The sequence below is a fragment of the Ursus maritimus genome, unplaced genomic scaffold (genome assembly GCF_017311325.1).
Source record: "Ursus maritimus isolate PB19 unplaced genomic scaffold, ASM1731132v1 scaffold_24, whole genome shotgun sequence".
Lineage (NCBI taxonomy): Eukaryota > Metazoa > Chordata > Mammalia > Carnivora > Ursidae > Ursus > Ursus maritimus.
The window spans coordinates 20,675,396-20,693,794 of record NW_024424897.1 but is presented as its reverse complement, the minus strand read 5'-3'; the positions used below and the strand labels follow the sequence as shown (position 1 = coordinate 20,693,794).

Sequence of the window (18,399 nt, the reverse complement as noted above, 5' to 3'; positions counted from 1 at the left end):
AAAGGGATGAAGGACCTCAATGTGAGACAGGAATCCATCAAAATCCTAGAGGAGAACATAGGCTGCAACCTCTGTGACATTGGCCACAGCAACTTTTTTCATGACACATCTCCAAAGGCAAGAGAAACAAAAGAAAAAATGAACTTGTGGGACTTCATCAAGATAAAAAGCTTCTGCACAGCCAAGGAAACAGTAAAAAAAAATCTAATATGTTTTTTAAAAGTTTCTACTCTTTTGGGAGCTGATTATTCCCCTTTTTAAACATAATGTTATTTCTCCTTTTCTCTCTCTTTGACCGGTTTTACCAGACTTTTTCTTTTTTTTTTTTTTTTTAAAGCTTTCGCTTTCTTTTTTTTTTTTTTTTTTTAAGATTTTATTTATTTATTTGACAGAGAGAGACAGCCAGCGAGAGAGGGAACACAGCAGGGGGAGTGGGAGAGGAAGAAGCAGGCTCACAGCAGAGGAGCCTGATGTGGGACTCCATCCCGGTACGCCAGGATCACGCCCTGAGCCGAAGGCAGACGCTTTAACGACTGCGCCACCCAGGCGCCCCTACCAGACTTTTTCTATTTCATTTTTTTATCTTTGTTTATATAATTAATTTTATTAAACTTTTCATTTTTTATTGTATTTATGTAATTTTCCTAAGCTTTTCATTTAAAAATATGTTATTAACATTTAAATTTGTCATTATAACCTTCTTTCTACATTGGGTTTACTGATTGATGGGGTTGTAATAGAAGGGGGTTATCTCAACTTGTGATTGCAAAGCATTGCTTCAAGGAGAAGCCTATGCATTGTTGGTGGGGATATAAATTGGTGCAGCCACTCTGGAAAACAGTATGGAGGTTCCTCACAAAATTAAAATAGTACTCCATATGATCCAGCAATTCCACTTCTGGGTATTCATCCAAAGACAATGAAAACATTAATTAAAAAAGATATATGCATCCCTATGTTCATTGTAGCATTATTTACAGTAGCCAAGATACAGAAACAACCTAAGTGTACATCAGTGGATGAATGGATAAAGATGTGTATATACACAATGAAATTTTACTCAGCCATAAAGAGGAATGAAATCTTGGCATTTGCAGCAACACGGATGGATCTTGAGGATATTATGCTAAGTGAAATAAGTCAGGCAAAGACTAATACTGTATGATTTCACTTATATGTGGAATCTAAGCAAATGAACAAACAGAACTCATAGATACAGAGAACAGATCTGCGGTTGCCAGAGGGGAGTGGGGTTGGTGGGGGGGACTGAGTGAAGGTAGTCAAGAGGTGTATACTTCCAGTTATAAAATAAGTCATGGGGATGTAATGTTAGCATGGTGACTATAGTCACTAATATTGTATCACATACCTGAAAGTTGCTAAAAGAATAAATCTTAAAAGTTTTCGTTACAAGGAAAATAATTTTGTAACTTTGTATGGTGACAGATAGTAACTAGACTTATTGTGGTAATCATTTCTTAGAGTACACAAATATCAGATTATTATGGTGTATACCTGAAAGATATAATGTCATATGTCAATTATATCTCAATAAAAAATTATAATTTAAAAATAAATAAGAGCTAAAGACATGAATTAAATCTGTCCCAATTTAGGGTATTAAGACATATACATGTGCACTTACACATGTGCTGCTTTTATTCTACTATCTTAAATTATCTATATTTGATATAGCACTTATTCTCAAAGTGGTTTCAACATGACTGTTCTTCCTGTATCATCATGTAAAATATAGTTACCTAGTTACTGAGTAAAATGATCATGAAAATAATAGAGAACAATGCTGATAAATTTTTATGTGTCAAAAAGTTTATTAGAAAGCAAAGAAGCAACAAAACATAAGAAATTCGCTCTTTTAGAAACTACATAACTGGACCCCTAGGTCTAAGGGTATAACTGTATCCCAGGTCAGAGGGTATCAAATCAGTACTGCACAGGAGTTACAGATAATATTCACTTTATTAGGAAGGATAATCTAGAGCCCAAAGTCATAAGGAAGAAAGAGAAATTTAGAGGAGTGGGATAATTTTTTAGCTGATGGATTACAAATTAATATCCATATTTGGCACCAGTATTGAAAGGAAAAGATAATAATGGAAGGAGCTTAACATGAACCAGAATGTGCTCCGAGTCCGTGGGGTTGGTTCATTGGAATCATGTGGCTCAACCTGTTGAATGAGGTCAACCAGACTCCATGTATCCTAATGCTTAGCACAAAAGGAGGGTCTACATCTGTAGGGCAGGAGGTAAACAGAGATGGTAGTCATAGGGCAGGGGGCTCAGCAGCAAGAGGAGGCACAGCACATGGGGCGGGGGCAGGTGGAGATGACACAGGTGGGGCGATAGCAAGTGGTGTGGCAGGAGACCCGGCCACAGACTGGGCGCAGGCAGCAGGAGGGGCAGCAGCAGGAGGGGCGGCAGCAGCTGGAGCCACAGCAGCTGGAACCACCGCAGGAGGGGCGGCAGCAGCTAGAGATGCAGCAGGAGGGGCGGCAGCAGCTGGAGCCACAGCAGCTGGAGCCACCACAGGTGGGGCGGCAGCAGCTGGACACACAGCAGCTGGGGCGGCAGCAGGTGGTCCTGCAGCAGGTGGTCTGGCAGCAGGTGGGGCGGCAGCAGCTAGAGATGCAGCAGCTGGGCCTGCAGCAGCTGGAGCCACAGCAGCTGGAGCCACCGCAGGAGGGGCGGCAGCAGCTGGACACACAGCAGCTGGGGCGGCAGCAGGTGGTCCTGCAGCAGGTGGTCTGGCAGCAGGTGGGGCGGCAGCAGCTAGAGATGCAGCAGCTGGGCCTGCAGCAGCTGGAGCCACAGCAGCTGGAGCCACTGCAGGAGGGGCGGCAGCAGCTGGACACACAGCAGCTGGGGCGGCAGCAGGTGGTCCTGCAGCAGGTGGTCTGGCAGCAGGTGGGGCGGCAGCAGGTCTCCTGGCCACAGCCCTGGTCAGAGCAGACGGAGCCACAACAGGAGTTGACCATGGTGTTAGAGGTTAGAGGTTCTGGGTGGGTTTCTAAAAGAATGAGGTTCTCAAGTGTGATCTCTCCCTGCCCTCTGTCACTTTTATACCCTGCTGAGAGCTACTGTGACCATGTGCAGGACACTTCTTGTTGTTTATCCTAATAGAAAATCAGTTAGTTTTAGTAAATTAGATAATTATGTTTATCTGGTAAATATATCTATATATAGAAAAGGCTCCATTTCCTTCTTCTGTTGTACTGTGCATTCTGATTTGGTTAAAACCAAGTGAATCAGCTCCTGTATTTCTTTCCTTGTCTGAGGTGTCTTCCAAAGTAGACCCATCCCATGACATTGTCTCACGGGTTTTCACAAGTATTAAATCTTTATTTACATGTTTAATTCCTGGATAGTATGTTGAGAATGGATTTTATAATGACTAAATCTGCTGTCAAAGAGGTTAACAACAAGTCATATGAAAATGGTAGTAGGAAAATAGAATGAAAGCCATCGTGGGGGGGGCAGTCCCTTGTGTGCAGTAGGGGATACTGTGATTCCTTTGGAGTTTATGGATGGCCAGTGAGGTATAAAGGATCCTAACAAAGTTCCTATCCATTTTGTGTTATCGAATCTATTCAATTTGAAAGTTATGATGCAATGATAGTAAAAACCCATTGGCATGAATAGGTCCTTTTAAAAGTTATTAAATTATTATGGACATGTTCTTCAGAGATAGGGTATCATAAAGGAGTATTTTTTCTCTTATTTTGGTGGATGAACATACCCAATAGAATATGTATGTCGAATATTTTCTTCTATTCTGAGCTTTTGTCTGTCAAGAAGTTATGTTTGAGGTATTTTGCTTGATATAAATGAGATCTAAGCGGTTAAGCTTTAATCTGTGTCCTATAGGCACTTGAATAAGACAAGACACATATGTAGGGGTTTGGCAAGCGTATAGGACGTTGTGTGATAAATAACAATTATGTATTTAAAACTGTACACTTATGAAATATGAGATAATACTAATAGTTACTATTTTTGAGTGCCTATTGCTTGTCAGGAATTTTTTTGAGTCTTCTTTAATTGTTACCTTGTTTGTACTTCACAAGGGATCTAAGAGAGGTGGTCACAATTTTTCTTAATTCTTCAGACATGAGGTAATTGAGGCTCAGATAGATTGAAGTCATATAGTCAGTAGGGAAGATGGATCTTTCTTAGAAGTTTCTAAAAGGTATGAGGAGTAATAATCCCATGTCCTTTCTCATACTGTTTCATTTGTGTAAATGTGCTTTCTCCCTTGTCAATTCAACAAACTCTTGCTCATACATAAATGTGTAGTCTGGATACCAGCTCATCTCTAATGTCTTTCTTGATATCTACTACATTCAAAATGAATCCTCCTCTCCCTTTTCCTCCAAGATACCTGTGATATAGGGTATCACACTCTATCATAATTGGTTTATATCTTTCCCCCCCATTCCTTCTATATACCCCATGAGGTCGGAGATTGGCTTATTCATATATATAAACATGGTGCCTAGCAACTGCTCTGAATGAATGTTAGTTGAATGAATGTGGAATTTATTGAAAACATAGGGCGTTTACCCACTCTTTATCATACTGTAGATAATCCAGATGGATGGAGAAAAGAAAAACACTCAGACAATGGGGATATGATTGAATGGGGGTCTATTTTTGGCCTCTGATGGAGTAAATAACTTGTCTGGTTGGTAGGTATAGGATGGTCAAGAAAAGTAATAATCCACTGCTAAAATGCGACTGCAAAGATATTCTTGAATTTATGCAAAGAAAGTGGATACTATATCATCACACAGTTGGGAGAAAGGTGTGAAAGAACATCTAGGCTTTTGAGATATTATTTGCCTGGGGGTGGGGGAGTGACAGGCAGCAGGAAGAAAGTTTAGGTGGTGGTTGCAGGGTAGGTATGAGAGATGAATGCCTGTCTAGGTTGGTGGCAATGGAAGCAGTAAGGAGGATAGTGATGGAATAGCACTTCAAAGAGAGTCAACCAGGATCACTCACAAAATGGGCAATAGAGGTAACAGGAGACCTCATTTTTTAAAAAGATTTTATTTATTCATTTGACAGAGAGAGAGAGACAGCCAGCGAGAGAGGGAACACAAGCAGGGGGAGTGGGAGAGGAAGAAGCAGGCTGGCTCATAGCAGAGGAGCCTGATGTGGGGCTCAATCCCAGAACGCCGGGATCACGCCCTGAGCAGAAGGCAGACGCTTAACAACTGAGCCACCCAGGCGCCCCAAGGAGACCTCATTGTTAAAGAGGACTCATAATTTAATATTTTTCAATTATATACACATATATTTTGTAATTAAATTCTGTTAGTGAAAAGATAACCATTTGTAATAAAATATGTTTTAAAATCTCACCAGATAGACCGGTGATGGGTAGTAAGGAGGGCACATATTGCATGGTGCACTGGGTGTTATACACAACTAATGAATCATCGAGCCTTACATCGGAAACCGGGGATGTACTGTATGGTGACTAACATAATATAATAAAAAATCATTATTAAAAAAAAAAAATAAAATAAAATCTCACCAGAAACAAAATAAAAAGACAAATGAGTGAATGAAAAAAAATACTTGCAATTTATACCAAAGACAAAGAGCCAATGACCTTAATATATAAAGCACTTCTAAAATTAGACTGGAGAAGAGGAAAAACCTGATGGAAAAATAAGATGCAGGTCTGTCTTCATCATATAAAGATGCCCAGTCTCACATATAGGAATGGAATTGAAATTATATGGGATACCTCTTCTCACCTGTGAGACTGTCAAAAACTCAAAATTTGACAACATTCTCTAGTAGTGAGATTATGTGAAAATAGGCATGCTCCTCATACTTTTCTGACAAAGATTTGACAATAATTAGTGGCATTATTCTTTGACTCAGCTATCCCAATTCTATAAATTACCCAACATACTCAGGCAAAACTATGAAAACATGTTGTGCAAAATTATTCATGGCACTGCTGTTTGTAAAAACAAAACAACAGGAGCTAGACACAACCTGGGTGTGCTTCAGTAGTGTCGTGGTGAATGAGCTCTGGTGCATCCCCATGATGGAGTACTATTCAGCTGTAAAAAAGGAATAAGGAGTATCTTTATATGCTACTATGAAGTAATCTCCAGGATATATTGTTAAGAGATGATAAAGCAGATGGAGCAATGTGTCTGTAGTGTTATACAATGTGTCTAAACAAATAAGGGCAGGATGTGGGTGGGGGATGGGCTAGATGGGTGATGGGGATTAAGGAGGGCACTTGTTATGATGAGCACTGGGTGTTATATGTAAGTGACGAATCACTAAATTCTCCTGAAACCAACAGTACACTATATGTTAACTAACTAGAATTTCAATGAAAATTTGGGGAAAAAAATAAATGCTGATGGGTAGAAAAAAGTAAGGGAACACATATAGAAAATGTATTTTGTTACATTAATTTTTTAAAAATGGAGGAACAGAGAAGGAGAAGCGAAAAACAAAACAAAAAAGGGGACTTACATTTCCTGCTGAGGAGTCTTAGGGACTGGATTTATCCTTCTGCCTGAAACAACTAAAAAACCAGACAAAATAAATGAAACAATGGTTTTTAGACATTGGCTGTCAGTTCAGAACACTGGTGCCTTAGAGGAAACAAATGAGGTGATCCCTAGAATTGCCTCAGTTTATTTCTTGAAGCGAGTTTCTGGGGGGGCAGCTCTGGGAGAGAGAACCTGGTAGGGCCTGGTAATCCTCCTGACTTGAGGAGTCAGAGCTGGGATGAAGGAGGTCAAGTCAGCTGTAGTTCATAGCGTAGAGTACCAGAGAGGAAAGCGTTGCACAAAGAACCCTAAAGATCTGCAGAAGGTCCATCTGCATCTTCAGCTGAGTCCTTATGACTGCATGTGCAGAGGAAACTACCCAAAGGCAGAAAAAGAGCTGCCCTGCTCCGCTCTACCTCCATAAAAGGCAAAGGGAACAATTCTTGAAGCTGATACAAGGCCAGAAACAGCCCATGCTCCCATGAACCGGAGTGAAAAACCTTGTAATGCGTGGGTCATTGGTTAGAGTACTTAGAATAGTATTGCCTCAGGAGTGGGGCAGATTTTTCCCTAGAGTAAAGGCTGCTCTGATCCCACCTCACACACTTTATAAGCAAGTCTTGAAAGGATCAAACTGTTAAATCAACTTAATTGCATCTCAGAACAATCAATTAATTGGATTCCATCAAAATAAAAAAATATTTACTTTTCAAAAGATACGGTTTAGGCAGTAACCTCTTTGATATTGGCTGTAGCTACTTTTTTCTAGATTTGTCTCCGGAAGCAAGGGAAACAAAAGCAAAAATGAACTATTGAGATTACATCAAAATAAAAAGCTTGTGCACAATGAAGGAAGTGGTCAACAAAACTAAAAAGCAACCAACTGAATGGGAGATGATATTTGCAAATGATGTGTCTGATAAAGAATTAGTATCCAAAATATATGAAGAACTTATAAAACTCAACACCCCAAGAGCAAATAACCCAGTTAAAAAAATGGGCAGATGACATGAACAGACATTTCTCCAAAGATTGCCTATAGATGCTTATCATTATTTACCATCAGAGACATGCCGATCAGTATTCTAAGGAGATAGCACCTCACACCTGTCAGCATGGCTACAATCCACAACAGAAGGAACAACAGGTGTTGGTAAGGAGGTGGAAAAAGGGAAGCCTCCCACGCTGTGGTGGGAACGCAAACACTGGGGGGTGCCTCCACTGTGATAAGTGGTATGGAGTTTCCTCAAAAAGCTAAAAGTAGAACTACCATATGATCAAGTAATCGCATTGCTGGGTCTTCTCTACCGTCCCCCAAATACCAGAACATGAATTTGAAATGATACATGCACCCTTATGTTTATAGCAGCATGGTTTACAATACAATAGCCCACGTACAGAAGCAGCCAGAGTATCAACCGACAGATGAATGGATAAAGAAAATGGGTCTTTATCTCCAATGGGCAAGTATTCTGTCACAGAAGACAATGAAATCTTGCCATTGGCAATGACATGGATGGAGCTAGAGAGTACAGTGCTAAGCAAATAAATCAGTCAAAGACAAATAGCGAATGATTTCACTCATGTGGAATTTAAGAAGCTAAACAAATGAGCAAAGGGAAAAAAAAAGAGAGAGAGAAACCAGTCAAGAAACAGACTCTTAATTGTAGAGAACAAACTGATGGTTACCAGAGGGTGGGTGATGGGTGAAATAGGTGAAGGGGATTAAGGAATTCACTTGTGATGAGCGCAGGGTGATGTATGGAATTGTTGAATCACTATCATACACCTGAAATTAATATTGCACTATTAACCACCTGAAATTAAAATAAAAACTTAAAAAAAGATATTGTTTAGGAAATTAAAAGGCAAGCCACACGCTGGAGAAAACACTTAACAGAACATATATCTCACAAAGGATTTGTATATAGAACGTATAAGGAATTCTTAACACTGAATAAGAGAAGCAACCCAACAAAATGGGTGAGAGATTTGACTAGACTTTCATCAAAGAAAATACACAGATGGAAAGTCAACCCATGAAAATATGTTTAACATCATTAATCACTAGGAAAATTCACATTAAAACCACAAGATAACATCATACACACTCCAGAATGGTTGACGTTGACAAGATTGGCCTTACGAAATGTTGGTGATAACATGAAGCCGTTGGAACTTCCATACAAGGAAGGAACATAAAATGGCTCAGTCACTTTGTAGGTTTGACTTTGGACTCATGTCAATATTTTATATGGTAATAAACATGAAAAATTTTTAAATCTCAAAATTATTAAAACAACAATAAGGGAACCTAACTGTATATCCAGGCCTAAAAGGCAACTAACCAAGATCAAAAATAAGCAACTGAAAACCAGTCTTGAGTTTGTTCTCAGTAATCGTGTTGTTGTTATATTGGTAATGTTATTCTGAGACTTTTGGACCGACATCATAGAATAAAGTATGAGTAAAATACATTGGTGTCACTGAGACATTTTTGGCAGGGGAGAAATGAGATTTATAAGTAAGGTATATGAGGTTAAGTGAAAGCCCTGTAGTTCTCAGTAGAAACTCATGACATGGTTTACCATTTAAACACATATTTTCTAGTTGTGAATGCCGAAAAAGCTAAAAGAAAGTGATTTAGTAGTAATGAACATACATATATTTCAATTTGTGGTCTTAAATACTGTTTCCTCCTAAAGAAACTGGGACTCCTCCGTGAAATGGCTGATTAGAAGTCTGGGGAAGGAAGTGTACAAGCGAGTCTGCAGTATCCTGTTACATGAAAAAGCGACGAATTTTCAAAGGTTACTTGATTCATGTCGAAAGGTCTGGGAGGTCAACTTGAAGTTGCTTATTTGAGCATCAGTGGAGGGCTATGAACTGGAATGGATTGATTCACCATCAATTATATTGAAATCCATGAGTTCATATTAATGCAAAATTTTAAAAAACAAAAAACTCTTTTGTCACCTTTGGAGGATGCAGGTAAATACAGGGAAAGAATCAAACGTTTATTTTATAAATGGCAGACAAAGGAATAATAGAACTGCAATATCGTGATTTTGCTATGCCTAAATGAAATAATGGTCCTAGGCAATGATCAGCAGCAGCTGATAACATCAAAAAAAGGGAGACAACTGGACAATATGGGCTTCCTGATGGAAAAGCACACCACTATCTATGAAGCTGTTTTTGGGTCCTACAGATCTTTTGGGATATAGTCTCCCATTAACAGGTTCAGCCGTTCTCTGGGCTAGTTGTGTAACTTAACTATAGTTATGGGTCTGTGACAAAGGGAGGTGGGAGAAGTAGTGAGGGGAGCTTGTGTTGTCGGATCACTTCTGCAAGCCCAGAGGGTTCAGGGAAATTTGGGGACTCAGGATTTTCAAGTGCCTCAATCCAGATGTCTCCACCTCATATCTCAGGGTCTCTTTCTCTCCCAATTAGGGCCCTGACCTTGGTATGGCAGAACTACCTAGGTTGAATGAACAACCAGCTCTGGAGCTCTGCTCCTCCTCTGATGAAGTCCTAGCCTTGGTCCTCAGCTTTATTTACCCTCTATGAGAGTCAGTTTCTATGCTGCCAGTGAAACCTCTAGCTTCTACATCTGTCCTTAAATCTCTGATTTAGCGCCCTCAGCCTTTCATGATGTTTTCCCAAATCAGTTGCTCCCAGCTACATTCAATTTCATTTTCCTTATAATTACTGTTAATTGCTTTCACAGATATATACTACGGAAAAAATGTCCCAGGGAGCATTAATTGCTTACAGATTTTCCAAAAATTTTTTCTCTAACTTTTATCCATGAATTCCCAAGAACATTTGTTTTACCTAAGAACTTAAGAGACTGACAATGAAACCAAAGTTGTGACTAAGGTGGGCCCTCCCTCTATTGCAAAATTGACAAAGCCATGTTGTCTGTCCTACATGTGTAGTTAAAATATAGTTGTCCGGACTGCGTTAAAAAAATCTTTTTTTTAATTTATTTTTTACTTTTAAATTTAAGTTCAATTAATTAACATATAATGTATTATTGGTTTCAGAGGTAGAGGTCAGTGACTCATCAGTCTTTTATAATATCCAGTGACTGCATTGAAAATCTTAAAGAAGAGTACCATCACACTGAATTTTCATACAGGAAAGTGGTGGTTTATTTTGGCATAGAGTTCTAACATAGGAAAATTTGGGGAATAAGAATTACAAAAGGGAGTCCACTGGACAATTAAGAGAGAGATTATAAAAGTCTGTAATGTAGAAATACTGAAATCAAACTTCAGCTCCTTGAGCTTGATGAGCTGGTGCCCCAAAGTTAAGGAGAATTTGGGGCAAATTGGTCAATACAACAGTTGGTATGTTGTAAGAAAATTCACACTTGGATGAAACGGAGAGAGGTGCAGAAGTAGAATTTGGACTGAGGCCTGAATGTGCTCACAGTGTCAGTGGGACTGTGATGGACTCATTGGAATCATGAGACACAACTCAGTTGAGCAACATTAACCCCACTTCATGTGTTCTAATGGTCAGCACAAAGACAGTCTATATCTGAGGGGCAGAGGTAAATCGATATGGTGGTCAGAGGACAGGGGGCTCAGCAGCAAGAGGAGGCACAGCACATGGGGCGGGGGCAGGTGGAGATGACACAGGTGGGGCGATAGCAGGTGGTGTGGCAGGAGACCCGGCCACAGACTGGACGCAGGCAGCAGGAGGGACAGCAGCAGGATGGCTGGCAGCAGCTGGAGCCACAGCCACTGGAACCACAGCAGGAGGGGCGGCAGCAGCTAGAGATGCAGCAGCTGGGCCTGCAGCAGCTGGAGCCGCAGCAGCTGGAGCCACCACAGGCGGGGCGGCAGCAGCTGGACACACAGCAGCTGGGGCGGCAGCAGGTGGTCCTGCAGCAGGTGGTCTGGCAGCAGGTGGGGCGGCAGCAGGTCTCCTGGCCACAGCCCTGGTCAGAGCAGACGGAGCCACAACAGGAGTTGACCATAGTGTCAGTGGAAGAAGTGGGGTTCCACAAGTGGGTATAAGTGGGTTTCCACGAGAGTGGTTTCTTGGTTTGAATGTCTCCTCACCTCTGTCCCCTTTTATAGTCTGCTGAGTAGCTGGTTACCATGAGGAACACTCTTGTTGTTTTTCCTACCAGGAAACAATTAGTGTTACAAGTTAATAATTATGTTTATCAAGTTAAATATGCCAATATCTGTGAAAAGCATCATTTTCCTTTTTCTACAGTGTTGTGATTCATTGGACCACTTTTGCATTTTTTTCTGTATAATGTATCTTATAAGTTGGAGCTGTCATATGATATTGTGTTATTGACTTTTTCCATGTGCCCCACTTCTGTGTATGACTCCAGTGATCACATTTTATTTTTAATTCCAGTATAGTTAACGTACAGTGTTACATTAGTTTCTGGTATATGATATTAGTTATTCAACAATTCCATACATCACCCAGTGCTCATCACAAGTGCACTCCTTAGTCCCCATCACCTGTTCACCCAGTGACGAGTCTTTCCTCCTATTTCCTGATGAGCACTCCACCTGATAAGTAGCATGCATTTTCCCAGTCTGACAGAGAGAGAGAGAGAGAGAGATTGTCGTTGTGATAATCATCCTCGAAATATGATCATGGATTTCATTCTTTTTTCCCCATGGTCATATTTTGAGGATGGTTATTACAGTGCCAAGTCTCTCTCTCTCTCTCTCTCTCTCTTTCTCTCTCTTTTGGTCAAAGTGGAAAAATGCATGCTACTGTCAGGTGGAGTTCTGGTAAGGAAATAGGAAAGACTCATCACTGGGGTTGCTTGTGTACAATGGATGGGGAGGACTGGACTGTGTTTCCTGGATGCTTGGAGAGTTGGGGGGTGGTGGTCACAAACAGCATTCTAAACTCATTGTAGTGACTCTACCTCAAGATGTAGCTTTGACTCATTTCTTTTTGATGAAAGAACCATTTTCAGAAATGAACTTTTCCTTCAGGAATCTTCTCCACATATAGTATGCTAAAGGTGAGCAGGTTTGATCTTTCTTTTGATTGGCCAACATATATAATAGATTCTGCATTATATAGAAGATGTTATTTAAAGCATCTTTCTCTTGTGCTCTTTCCATAATTCAAATTCAAGTCAATTCTGCTTAAAGAAGATGCAAACAGATAAGCCTTGCTGTTTGTATAGATACTTAGATATGGTATATTGAAAGGCAAGATTTTGGCAAATATTCAAAGCATCACAGAATTAGTGTCCAAAACAAGCATTATGTATTTAAGGCTCATGTACATACAGTGAGAAATGAGATATTACGGATACTGTTTGTGAGTGCTTGCCATGTGCCAGATAGTCTGCTGAATGCTTTGTAATTACTGTGTTGAGTTTTCTTCTTAAAGAACCCATGAGGTACTCATTATTCCCTAAGAGTTCACTTAGAGGTGTGTTATGTTGCTGAGTCCTATGAAGTGTATACCTTTGATTGTGCTGTTACATCTCCTTAGAAAATTCATTCTCCCACATCAACTCAACAATTCTATATTCTCTAAGTTCTAGCCCAGAGCACTCCCTCCTCCCTTATGTTTTCCTTGACATTTCTTCTCTTTTTCCCTAAACCTCATCTGCTCCTCCTTTATGTTTGATATCACATTGTGGGACACTCGAACTCGGCACATCTGTAACTGGAATGTGATTGTCTGTCTCCAGCTGGATGGAGACACCTGCGGTGAATGCTTGACCCTTAAAGTATTTTCATCATGCATGGAACAGAGCACATCATCAGTGGCTTTTAAAAAAAAAGTTTCTAGGAATCACTTTTTAAATTTAAATGTTGTTTTGCAAGTATGTAAAATATTATGGTACCAAAAGAAATTCTATGAAGTGAGGCATGATTAAGGAAGTCTTGCTATTTCTGTTCCTTCCCTCCCCTACAGAGAATCATTTTTATAATCTAAGGTTTTCCCTCCCACTGCTATTTTAAGTGTTAAGTCTGTTGCATTTGCATAGTTGTATCTCCTTTGTTTCTTAGATAAATAGTTGTATGCTAGATACACTTTGCTTTAACTTGCTTTGTTTCACTTAGCAATTTATCCCAGAATTATGTTATTTCACAGTAGTATAGTTCAGATATTCATTTCATTGTCAGCCACGAAGTGTCCTATTCTTTTGCCATAATATGATTTATTTAGCCAGCCCCCTATTGACGGACATTTGGGTTGTTTTCAGGCTTTCACTATTAAAATAATATTGTGTACTTGAAAACAAGAGGTCTGTTTTTTTATCTTGGGGGTTGTGCATTTGATGCGTATCTGCCAGATCTATCTTAATAATTGTGTGTAGTTATTTCATGTTCTTATTAATTTTTCTTCACATGTTCTCTCTTTAAGTATACAGAGTGTTAGTCTTTGATTTTGGCTTGTGTCTTTATTCTTGCATCATCTTCTGTTTCTGAAGTTTAGCTTTGTAGTTATATTTTCACTGTAACCTTTACCATAATAAAGTGTCCCATTTGTGTCCTGTAGTGCTTTTTGGTATAAATCTGACTTGTTTGGTTTCAAAATTGTGACTTCTGCTTTCTTTTATTTGCATTTTCTGTGATATGTCTTAATTCTTTTACTTTACTTTACTTTAATTTAATTTAATTTTTTTTAAAGATTTTATTTATTTATTTGACAGAGATAGAGACAGCCAGCGAGAGAGGGAACACAAGCAGGGGGAGTGGGAGAGGAAGAAGCAGGCTCATAGCGGAGGAGCCTGACGTGGGGCTCGATCCCATAGTGCCGGGATCACGCTCTGAGCCGAAGGCAGACGCTTAACCGCTGTGCCACCCAGGTGCCCCAATTCTTTTACTTTTAAACTTTGGAAACCTGTTGTTTTAGTTGTATCTCTTGTATACAGCAGTGTTGGGTTTTTATTTTTTAGCCAATCTGAAAATCTTTTTCTTTTTATAGGTCAGTTGAGCCTATTAATGTGTGTTGCTATGATCAGTTGATCAATATGTTTGACTTTAGTTATGTAATTTTTATTACATATGTAGTTTGTTATATTTATGTCATAATGAATAGTGATATATAATATATAATGAATAGTGTCCTACAACATAGTGAATTATGCATATGTAATATATATGTTAAATACCTACATCTATACCTCTTTCTATTTCTCTCTCTCTATTGGTAATCCTTCATTGCTTTATTCTCTCTCTCTTTCTCAGTATGTCTTTGATATTTAGGAAGGTTTATTTTATACTAACAGTTACCTTTAAGTAAACATTTGCATGTAATACTCTACGAGACTGATTTTCTGGCTACTGTCGCTTGATTCTCTGTTTTAAGGAATATTGAAATTACTTAGTTACTTCTTCATTTCCCACTGCTTCAGCATTAGACCTGTTACTTCCAGTAGGCAGTTAGCAACATTTTTCTACTTTATGTATTCTCTTTCCTTTTCATCTGTTTTTTTGGAAATTGTACCATATCTGTGTGGTCACTCTGTAGCCATCACATATCATACTGCCTCTTGCCTGGTCATCATTCCTTGGTAGTTCTACAGATAATAGGTATGCATTTCTCATATATATTCAGCCCATAATATATTTATATAACTCCCTCGCTAGTCTTCATGTAGATGTCCCTCCAATATCCTCAGTCATCTTGTTTGTTTAAAGCTCATTCACTAATAAATCCCTTAGGATAGGCCCACAGGGAGAATATTCCCCGAGTTCTCTCATGTTCACAGTAGTTTATTTGTGGCATGGAGTTTGGTTTGGCTGGATATAAAATCCTGGGATCACATTTTCTTTCTTTGTCTTAAAAATGTTACTTTATTATCTTCTGACATGAAGTGTTGCCATCAAAATGTGTGAACACTATCCTGTTTCCTTTTCCTTTTAATTGACATGGATGTTTTGCCTAGATACTAAAATGATTTTTTTTCTTTAAAATCCAGTAGTTTTATATCATCATAACATAATATAATGTAGTATATATTATAAATTTATTATTGTTGTTGTTGTTATTATTATTATGTCTCAGTTTTTACCACCATGGGCTGATTTTTCCAGGTATATACAACTGTTCCTTTATTTGAATTGTAGTTCTTAGTAGGTTTCATTGCTTTGTTTCTCCCTTTGGGATATCTATTACATATATTCTTTCTTATTTTCTATGTCACTTTTCCCTGCAGAACCCTTTTATATCTTTGTTTCATTTTTCAAGATTGCTTTAAAAATTCTAGGTTCTAGAAGAAAGGGAGGGGTAAACAGAAGGGGGAATGGCTCTGGGAAACAAACTGAGGGCTTCAGGGGGGGGATGGGGGAATGGAATAGGCTGGTGATGGGTATTAAGGAGGGCACGTATTGCATGGTGCACTGAGTGTTATACGCAAGTAATGAATATGGAACTTTACATCAAAAACTAGGAAGGTACTGTATGGTGACTAACATAATATAAAAAAATATTATTAAAAAAGAAATTCTAGGTTCTTTGCTTCTAAGCATCTACTAAAAAGATGTTTTTGAGAGTTTTGATTGGGATTGCATTGAATCTTTAGATAGACTGCTGGAGAATTGACATTTGAACAACATTAAACCTCCTTCTAATCCAGGGACGTGGCATACATCTCCATTTATCTAGACCTTCTCCAGTTTCTCTTTGTAAAGTTTTGTAACTGTGGGGGCAGAGCTCTTCCATATTTTTGTTACCTTTTTCCCTCAACATGTTATGTTTTTGATGCTTTTGAAAGCTGAATTGCTCTTATTTAATTTTAATTATGTAGTTGTTGATAGTTATATAAAATACAATTAATAATAAAATAAAATTAATTTATAATGATACAAATCTCATGTCCTTGTCAAATTCACTTACTAGTTTCAGGAGTTGTTTTTGTAGTGTGGGAGCCCAACCTTCTATTCTCACCCCAAGTGAGTAACTGATGACTTAGCTCCTTTCTGTTCTTCATCAGTGAACGTGTCCCTACCTCTCTCTCCTAACTCAGTGACCTTACTGTGGCTGTAGGGTTGAAGGGTGGGGTACATTATTAATAAAATTGTCCTTTTGGGAACTGTGTCCCCATTTGTATCACACTTTCATCTAAAGAGGGGCTTCAAAACTCAGTCTTATTAATACAAGTAAAAGCGCAGAGAAAAAATATTGTGTAGAAACCCGAGTGGACAAATGTATAGAAAAACATTTAAAAGTAAATAACTCTACTAGAATATCTGCTCTGTTACTGTAGAGAGCTTTCTGTGTGTTGGTCTCCATTACTCCAGTACTTTTAATAGTGCCTCCCATGTAATAAATGCTCAATAAATACTATCTGGATGAATGAATGAAAAAATTGGCATTTGGGAGGGTCAATGAAAGCAGACCCACTTTTCGGTGAAAACACTGTGTCCCCATTTCCCCATGGAAGCAACTGACAGGAACTCAAGAATACCCTCTTATGTGGTCATGCAGTCTACAGTTTGTCCCAGTTTCCACCAAACACATCATCTTATCAAGGGCATGCTTTACTCATCTAGGCTACCTGCCTGTCCCTTGAATCTGAAACTTCTCTATCAAAAAAATAAGACATGACTGAGGCCCTGTCGCACACTGCACATTTGATCTGTTACATGAATGACAACAGTGTTATTCAGTACGAGTCTGAATATAGACTTGTACACTGCTGAACAATACATTGCATAGCTATGGTGGCTGGTGTGAGGCATGAAATGTGCATTGTGTTCTTTTTGCTTTTATATACCTACAGTCTTCCAAACTTCTAGTTTTCACTTTTTTGTTTATTTTCCTAGGACAGATTCATAGTGCTAGGTGATTTACCCATAAAATAAGGAGGCATGTAGGAAAGAATCAGGCAGTGAATAATGGAACCTGACTGTTACTGAGAAGTGACAAGACCAAGTGTGTATCCTGCAGGTGTAGGTTAAATACACTTGCCTGCGAGCTGAAGACAGAATCCTAAGGGACCAACAATCACACTGAATTGTTAATGCAGGGCGGTGTAACTTTATTTTGGTACAAACATATATCAGGTTACAGAAAAGGCCTAGGAAAGGGAAGTTAGGAGAATGATTTCAGCAATTGTCAGGTCGAGGGGTAAAATCTGTTACTGTATAAGTGCTCCATGCCATATCCATCGTCAACAGCATGATTGGTTCCTCAATGGAATCAAGGACCAATTCAGTTGAGCAACATCATTTCCAATCCATGTGTTCTAAAAGCACAAAAGGAGGGTCAACAAATGTGGGGCAGAGGGAAGCAGAGATGGTGGTCACAGGGAAGGGTCTCAGCAGCAAGAGGAGGCACAGCACATGGGGCGGGGGCAGGTGGAGATGACACAGGTGGGGCGATAGCAGGTGGTGTGGCAGGAGACCCGGCCACAGACTGGGCGCAGCTCATGTCCCCTCTCTCGCTGGCTCTCGCTCTTTCTCTGTCAAATAAATAAATGTTGAAAAAGAACATTTGACAGATGTTTTTATCTGTCATTTCCTAGAACTGAGTGCCACCTCTGAATGCCAATCAGAAGATGAAGAGTTAGCAGCTAAGAGTCCATTTCGCAGTCACTGGGTGGCTCTAATATATTTTATGTGGCTTGTGAAGACATCCATATATCACAAAGATTATACACAGACTCAACAGCAAGAGGATGCACAGCACATGGGGCGGGGGCAGGTGGAGATGACACAGGTGGGACGATAGCAAGTGGTGTGGCAGGAGACCCGGCCACAGACTGGGCGCAGGCAGCAGGAGGGGCAGCAGCAAGAGGGCTGGCAGCAGCTGGAGCCACAGCCACTGGAACCACAGCAGGAGGGGCGGCAGCAGCTAGAGATGCAGCAGCTGGGCCTGCAGCAGCTGGAGCCAC

At 39.6% G+C, this 18,399-nt stretch overlaps 3 protein-coding genes across 3 annotated transcripts in view; all 3 read right to left on the bottom strand.

The window, feature by feature from the left end:
* Positions 1–1,997: 1,997 nt before the first annotated feature.
* Positions 1,998–3,410, bottom strand: LOC121104990 (keratin-associated protein 4-6-like). Its single transcript, XM_040640639.1, has one exon. It carries the CDS (start codon positions 2,994–2,996, stop codon positions 2,301–2,303), a length of 696 nt encoding a protein of 231 aa, XP_040496573.1. The 5' UTR covers positions 2,997–3,410; the 3' UTR covers positions 1,998–2,300.
* A 7,336-nt stretch (positions 3,411–10,746) lies between these two features.
* Positions 10,747–12,177, bottom strand: LOC121104992 (keratin-associated protein 4-8-like). The gene has a single exon (XM_040640643.1). It carries the CDS (start codon positions 11,533–11,535, stop codon positions 11,140–11,142), a length of 396 nt encoding a protein of 131 aa, XP_040496577.1. The 5' UTR covers positions 11,536–12,177; the 3' UTR covers positions 10,747–11,139.
* Positions 12,178–18,024: 5,847 nt separating this feature from the next.
* Positions 18,025–18,399, bottom strand: part of LOC103662087 (keratin-associated protein 4-8-like) — a 2,575-nt gene continuing 2,200 nt past the window's right edge. Inside the window, exon 2 of the mRNA XM_040640642.1 lies at positions 18,025–18,399. This exon is cut by the window's right edge and continues 12 nt beyond it. Coding sequence (XP_040496576.1) covers positions 18,170–18,399 — 230 coding nt within the window. The 3' untranslated portion in view covers positions 18,025–18,169.

Excerpts from the sequence above, each read along its gene's own strand:
- LOC121104992 (XM_040640643.1), bottom strand. The coding sequence starts at position 11,535 with ATGGTCAACTCCTGTTGTGGCTCCGTCTGCTCTGACCAGGGCTGTGGC.
- LOC121104990 (XM_040640639.1), bottom strand. The coding sequence starts at position 2,996 with ATGGTCAACTCCTGTTGTGGCTCCGTCTGCTCTGACCAGGGCTGTGGC.